At 36.2% G+C, this 8,072-nt stretch overlaps 1 protein-coding gene across 1 annotated transcript in view; it reads left to right on the top strand.

Annotated features, from left to right (window-relative positions):
• The window catches only part of PGM2L1 (phosphoglucomutase 2-like 1), a 64,219-nt gene that overhangs the window by 35,242 nt on the left and 20,905 nt on the right, over nt 1–8,072 (top strand). Inside the window, exons 2-5 of the mRNA XM_008582144.1 lie at nt 967–1,134; nt 1,571–1,677; nt 2,641–2,725; nt 7,348–7,431. Coding sequence (XP_008580366.1) covers nt 967–1,134; nt 1,571–1,677; nt 2,641–2,725; nt 7,348–7,431 — 444 coding nt within the window. The remainder of the gene's footprint in view (nt 1–966; nt 1,135–1,570; nt 1,678–2,640; nt 2,726–7,347; nt 7,432–8,072) is intronic.

Raw genomic sequence — 8,072 nt, 5'->3', positions numbered from 1 at the left:
ACCGGACCGGGACCGGCAACGGGATCGCAACCCTCGGTGCTGCGCCCGCCCCTCGCTCAGCCAGTGAGCGGGAACCGGTCTGTATGTGGGATCCGAACCCTCGGCAGGAGCACCACCGCACTCCCAAGCGGCGCACTGTAGCAGTGCGCCACCAGGCCGGCCCTATTTTTATTATAATTATATTTCTATTTGAAACCTGCTACTCTTTTTTGAAGCACTGTTTTCAGTCATAGGTATCCTTGAGATTTATGAAAATAAGTTAAAGTACATGCCAATGAAATATAGAATCCTAAACTATAGGTGTTGGCATGCCCTACCTCCCAAATCATGTTTGGATTGAATTTTCATTCATATTCTTAACTAAGTCTACACTTGACACCTACAACCTTTTTACAGACAACTTGTACTATAGATAAATGAATGGCTTCCTATGATTTTAAAGAGTAGTAAGGCTTATCTGGTCATTTTGAACTACAGAGGTTTAGGTAGGTAACTGGTAGACATGTTTTGAAGGCATTAATCCAATATTTTCCATATTTCTCTGAAGTCTTAATATAGATTCTAATTTTAATTGATGTCTTTCTTTTTGTGGCTGGCCAATACAGGGATCCAAACCCTTGGCCTTGTGTTATAATAATTGATGTCATTTTTGACTAAGAGGTTTATTTTGGATCCATAGCTCTTAAATTTAATAAATTGTTAAAAAAAAAAAAAGAACATTCTTGAATATGTTATTAAAGTGCTATAACAATTAGAGACATGTAAATCACCCTCAATAGACCTCGGCTCCTTTGAGGACTCAGTAAATGGCAGGTATTATTTTTATACATAATAATATTAAAAAGTAGCATTGTGGAATTTATAGTGAATATAGAACCTTGCAATATATCCATATTGGCCCTTTAGAAGGATTTAATATTAGGACTCTACTTGTGATCCCCATTAAATTTTAATACTTTTTTATAGAATCCCAAAACAAAAGAGCAGATTGAAAATCTGTTACGGAATGGGATGAACAAGGAGCTGCGAGATCGTCTTTGTTGCCGAATGACTTTCGGGACTGCAGGACTTCGTTCTGCCATGGGGGCAGGGTTTTGCTATATTAATGACCTTACAGTAATACAATCAACACAAGTAAGTATTATAAAGTATTATATGTGTACTTTTTCCTCACTCAAGTTTTTGCTTTATAAATTAGGAAGTGTCTTTCTTTAAAAAAAAAAAGGTTTATGTACAGGAAGATACTTTCATGTAAGTAAAAACTACAGACTAAATTCTGACCGTTGCTTTTGCCCAAGATTTGTGTATCTTCAAGGTCACATTGGATTTAATGATTACTAAATCAATGTTTCTGTGGTATTAAATGTATCTGAAAATCCAGGAAATGTCATCTCACATTTTGGACATAATGTAGGAAGAGTATTGCACCCACGATAGTAAACATGGGCATGAAGACAGAAGTCAATTCCCTAGGGGCCAGTAAGTTGCTCATCAAACATAAAAATAAGAGATTCTAAGTCATGTAAAATGCGTTCATCAGGAACTAATCTTTTGTGTTTATTTACTTCAGGGGATGTACAAATACCTTGAGAGATGTTTCTCAGACTTCAAAGAGAGAGGCTTCGTTGTTGGGTATGACACTCGGGGTCAAGTAACTAGCAGCTGCAGCAGCCAGAGGTAGAACATTAATTGTATCAAAGATTAAGTCGGAGTGGAATAAAACATTAAAAAAAATTTTTTGGCCCAGTAGTAGGATTTCTGAAACAGGGACTGTCAAATAGAAGTGTGATCACATACTAATGTTTATTTTAGAGCTGAAATAGAAGAAAGATAAGCTTTAGATTTTATAGAAGGGAGTAAAATCTTAAGGTATTTAAAGTTCATATTTAGAATGACATCATATCTTACATTATAATTTTAATATTTTGGTAAAGGCACTGGGTAGGAGTAATTATATAGCTTGTATTCCCTCATTATAGTCCTATTTGATTAATTTTAGAGTTTTTCATGAATAGATAATCATGATGTAGTGACGCATTTTTTCAGGGAGTAATTATAAATATTGGTTTTACCAGTCTCTTATTTCACTTTGCTCCATTCTTTTTGCCTTTTGCAGATTTTATTTCTTATTAAAAGAGCCATCAAGGGGCCGGCCCGGTGGCGCACTGCTGCAGTGCGCCGCTTGGGAGCGTGGTGGCGCTCTCGCTGAGGGTTCGGATCCCACATACAGACCGGTTCCCGCTCACTGGCTGAGCGAGGTGTGGGAGCAACACCGAGGTTTGCGATCCCGTTGCCGGTCCCAGTCCGGTACGGGCACGACACTGAGGGTTGCGATCCGTTGCCGGACACGAAAAAAGACAAAAAGGAAAAAAAAAAAGAGCCATCAAAAGATGAATGAGGAAAAAAGAGGAGATTGAAATGTCAATTCTGTTTATTGTTCAGCTCCTTTTTTCAAAAAATCTTATTTAACATTTTTTATGTTGGAGCATGAAGCTTAAATAATCAATGATTATAAGAACTGGTTGTGTTAGGCTACTTTATATTCATAATAATTGTAACATAGAATATTTATTATGTGGAAGGTTGGTTTTAAAAATTACAATTATGGTAAGCTAAATGAAATCTCCTTTTTTTTTTTAGGCTTGCTAAACTCACTGCTGCAGTCTTGTTGGCTAAAGATGTTCCTGTGTACCTTTTTTCAAGATATGTTCCTACACCTTTTGTAGTAAGTGTGTTGTGTTAGTGATGCTACAGTTTGTTGCTCTCGAAAAGATTTCTTAAATCAAGTAGGATTCAAATCTTTGTCATGCATATATTTCTGTATTGAGTGATATGAGGGACAAAAGGAAGGAAAACAAATTTTGCTTTGAGTTTATTTTCATTCAGTAATCATTTGTCAAACCACCTAAGAACTTGATCTGTATAAAAGTTGACTAGTCCACAGTCATGGTGGGATATTTTAATACTCTTCTTTCTGTGGGGTATACATAAAGCAAATGTATTTCACAGGGCCTGGTTTTCCAAAGCCCTGCAGTTTCAAATATTAACCTTGCAAAAGACAGGAAATTTTCCCCAGGCTACGGTCTCTGTTGTAAGATAAAGAATTGTAACACAGCAAGGTTGCTGGCTCAAAGACAGACAGGTTACTGATTGATATGTAAAGATACTGGGAAATTGCTGTAAGAAGAGAATGTTCACTAAGATCAAGTTTTTGTTGGCAGATGAACTTAACTTCTTGAAAATTGCATTATGGAATGTCACCTTGCTTGTTTTACTGAATGTTACCAGCTTCTATTGTTAAATTTATTAAACTATACTTAACAAAAACCCCACCTATGTCCTCTTCCTGTAACTTCCTGGTCTGGAGAATAAATGCAGGAAGAGAACCCCAATTCGTGGTTAATTTCCCAAATGGAAGGAATGCCTCTATCTTGAGGGTTCTGGGAGATCAACCCCTTTTCGGGGCTTCTCACTGCTCAGAAGAAATGGGCTTCAAGTAATCTTTGGCAGCTCCATCACCCAGGGGAAAAAGGATGACAAATCCATGGGAATCAAAGTAACACTTTCAGAAACTGATTTATCAGGAAGACAAAAATTATTAAGGATAGATTTGAACTGTTGGGCTTGATCTGGTGTGGGTGTGGGTGTGTGCGTGTGTGTGTATGTGTATAAAAACCCTATATTTGGTGATGGTAGAATATACATTATTATTAAGCAGAGTCATAAATGAAGTCTCAAAAAATGCCAGGGAACTGCTTATCAAGCCATGTACCTGGACCCCAATGCAATAAAATTTGAAATTAAAAAAGGCCCACAAAATCCGTTTGGAATTTTAAAAACACATTCATAATAATTCAAGGACTAAAGAAGATATCATAATGAAGATTAGAAACTACAGGCAGTTCTTGCTTGACACAGAAGTGCAGGGATGTAAAGACAGCTGTCCAAGCTAAAACCATGCAAAGTGATCTCTATAATCAATGGAAAAAATAATGATTGTTCCATGATCATTAATTTTTTTTTTCCAAAACATTAAAAATACCCTTACTCTTGGTTAAAAATATGTAGAGAAAGGGAAAAAATTGTAAAATGAATATTTTTTAGCACATTGTAATTTAAAACATTAGAAACATTGAGATCTAAAGTGTTTTGTTTCTTTGTAAAAAAAAAAAAGTTATTAAGAGGTTGAATTTTTTAAAAAGCACGAGTAGTGCTTCCTTCTCATATAACAAGCAGGGACTCTTTTCTATGCCTTAGCAATTGTTACACACATTTCTACGTTTGGATCAGATTCCAACATTTCATCCTTTGTTACTTTCAGTGTTGTGAAATATCTTTAAGAGTTCTTTAATGTAAAGTTTATTTGCTGGTGTCACTTCCTCTAGGACATTTTCATCCTTTTCATCACAGCCCATTTCTCATTTAGTACTTATGTTCGTCTTCCCTAAACTCCCCTGGTTGCATATCTAGTCTCTTGAATAGTAGCAGTGTCAACATTCCCAGCTATTTTTTCTATAACTCCATTTATGTTTAGTTCAAATTCCCTTCCACCATTATCACTTTTTGTTTCTTTGCTGCACTTTTATCTTTGTTGGCCAAGTCCCACTTTCAATTACCCATTTTTGTAAACTCTCATGTTGGTTTATCACTGGGAGACAGGGAGGCAACTCAGCTACATGCTTTGCTGTCTGCGTGAGAGCTGAATAACATGCACAGTGACCAATCACTGATAGACTTTAAAAGAGTGACATGATTGGTCATGGTTCATGGAGGATCTGTTGTATACATTGTGATTTGTGGACTGAAGAGCTGGCAGCCAAGTTTGAACTTGATGCAGTTACTCACAATTAATACACCATGGTAACTGAAAGTTGAATGTGCTGTTGGGAGATCGGTGCTATTTAATGAAAACATGGTATCAGAAATTTGTGTATATTGGAACTGTGCAAAGCAAGGACTGCCTGTATTTAAAACTGAGCAATAATGGAAACAATAACTACCAAAAATTATGGAATATTAAGGCGCTACTTAAAGGGAAATTGATAGCCTTAATGAATATATTAGGAAAAAAATGTTTAAAAATTATGAATGCCATATTACTTTAAGATTGTTTGTTTGGGAAATCTTGCACTCTACAATTCGTAAGATGAACAAACATGTTCTGAAGATCCAGAAAGAGTTAGAAGAAGCTAAAGAAAAACTCGCAAGGCAACACAAACGGGTAAGTCTTGTGTTAATTTGTAAATGGCTAAAGAAGGTGTACCAGAAACTGGAGAAATTCAAAGTCCATTACCTTGATGGTAATTTATTTGTTCTGAGTCCAAATTATTCAGAGCTATTTGCAAAAGCAGAGGAGGAGAAAGGAGCAAGCAGTCTGCTATACTTCGTGGTGAACCTCTTTATGAAGGCACAAACTTTACTTTTTCTATAGTTCACTATCTCTGGGTCATCTTCGTGTTTGCACTTCCTAAAAGGGAAGGAGGAGAAGGGAAGAGGACACTTGTATTTCTGTGAGAGTCTCTGGTGCAAGAGGGGAAGAGGGAGAAGATTGTAGATGCTTATCACTTCCCTAGCACTATGAGCAGGGATGGGGCAGTTATTCCCAGGTTTACAAAATACTTCTCATAGTAATAAGTTGTTTAGTATTTTAGCCATTTTGGAGGGAGGCAGTGAGCTGGCTGCACTCTATGACTTAACATGATTGTACCAGTATTCTTCATGATAGTATTTTCCAGTGTTATGCATATTTACCAGAGCAGCAGTGGGAAAAAATCAAGTTTAATGACTTCTATGAATCTATAGTAAGTTTGAATGCCAGTGTCCATATATACAAATATGGATGTAAAAACACACTCACAGACCTAAAATACTGGAAGGTAGAGGGTTGTCCCATTTTATAGATGTATAAAACAAGACTCAGAGAGGTTAAGTAACTTGCTCAAGGTTACATAGCTAGTAAGTGACAAGAGTTAGGTTCTGACCCAGGTTTGTCAGAGTCCAGAGACTTTCCCTCATGCCACACTATTCTCTAGAAGTGTGCTGTCCAACACAGTAGCTGCTAGCTACATCTATTTAATTAAATGCAATTTTAAATTGAGTTCCTTAGTCACACTAACCACATTTCAAGTGCTCAGTAGTCACATGTGGCTAGTGTCTATTGTAAGGGGCAGCACAGATTTATATAACATTTCCCTCCTTGCAGAAAGGTCTATTGGATAGTAGTGTTCTAAAACCTTACCTTAGAGTATGTTATGAAAAGACAAATCATTTACACACGATGGCAAACCTCATAACAGGTGCTGTACCAAAAAGAAAAGCAGAGAAGAGTTGATAATTTTGCTTAAAGAGTGGAGATGGCTATCATAGATGGGGCAAAAAAAAAAAAAAAAATTATGAAATAAGCCTTTAACTTAATATGTTTGTGCAAAACAGAATAAATCCAAATAAAGTAAAAGGAAGGAAATAATAAAGGTATGAGGAAAAATCAAGTAAATAGAAAATAAAGAAAGAGGATATCAACAAAAGCAAATGCTAGATCTCTGAAGAGACTAACATAAAACTCTGGAAAGGGTGCCAAGGAAACAAAGAAAGAAAGCACAAATAAAGATATAAAAAAGAGTGCACAATAAATACAACAGAGATGAAGAAAATCACAATATTCTGAACAACATAATGCAAATAAATGTGAAAGCTTAAATGAATTAGCCAGTTTCCTAGAATAACAATTGATGCATCAAAATTGATAGGAAATAGATAACCTGAATAGACCCATAACTATTAAATAAAAATTATTATACTTTTAAAATCTTCTCATTAAAAGTACCAGGTCCAGATGATTTTATATGTAAGTTTTACCAAATATTTGAGGAATAGATAAGGTCTCTGTAAACTGTTCTGGTGATTTATTGGAAATATATTTAATGGCTCAAAGAATTGAAGTAATTACTAAACAGTTAGCTCTAATGAACAGCAGAAACCAGGGAGGATTCAGAAATCTAGACCATTTCTGTAGGATTCTGATTGTATTCACCATTCATGTCTCCAGGGTCTGGTGGAGTGTCTGGCATATAGTAGATGTTCATTAAATATTTGTTAAATGAACAAAAGAATAAGAAATGTTTACAGGACTAAATTAAAGGAGAGTAGGGGCAGAAAGCCATTCAGTCTAACAGTTAGATGGTTATTGAATCCTGTGTTTTGGGAATGGAGCCCACCCAATGAACCTGGAGTCAATGAAGTCATTTATACCATAATGTCTTTTCCTGTTATTTAATCAAAGCTATTCTCATGTCAAATGTATGAGTAGCTAGGAAGCAAAGTGGAGTTATGTTGTTGTTATTTTTTCAGCCATATGCAGTCCAGGAGCTCAAAGCAGTTGCAGGTGTAATGATTACTGCATCTCACAATCGCAAGGAAGACAACGGATACAAGGTAAACCCTGGACTCCTGACCTTTGCTTATTTTACAGTTCTTTTTTTTATTCAAATAATATGTTCTGAGTATATTTTCTACACTAGGGAGCAGGGCTAGACATTGGGAACAAAAAGAGAAAACCATCGAGGCCAGCCCTCAAAGAACGTGTATCCATAACAACCCTAATTACTTCTCAACATGTACAATTACAGAAGTCTCTTACTTGGTCTTTTTACTTCTAATTTCCTTGATTTCTCTATTGATCCCAAATCCATCCTCTCTACCATTTCAGAAAAAAAGTTACATTATTCCAAGAGCTCGAAGAATGATGGGAGTTTTCTGGAAGAGAGCCAGACCTCTTCTTGACCTCACTCTCCCCTCCCTCTGATCAGCCAGATGATCTTTTAAAACATAAACAGGTCATAGCACATTCCTGCTTAAAGTTCTTCAGTGGCTTCTCCTTCTTTGAATAAAACCCAAACTCCTTACCTTGGAGCTTAAAGCAGTCTGCATGATCTGTCTCCTCCGTACTTCTTCATTTCATCCTTTTTTCTGTGCTCAGTACGTTCCAGTCACACAGCTGTTCCTTTCTATTCCTCCAGTTCCTTCAATATTCCAGCCCTTTGTCACCTTTTTTTTTTTTTTTTTTTTTTTTTCCC

The sequence above is a fragment of the Galeopterus variegatus genome, unplaced genomic scaffold, assembly GCF_000696425.1.
Source record: "Galeopterus variegatus unplaced genomic scaffold, G_variegatus-3.0.2 Scaffold2525, whole genome shotgun sequence".
NCBI classification, from domain to species: domain Eukaryota; kingdom Metazoa; phylum Chordata; class Mammalia; order Dermoptera; family Cynocephalidae; genus Galeopterus; species Galeopterus variegatus.
This window is presented reverse-complemented; position numbering and strand designations above follow the sequence as displayed.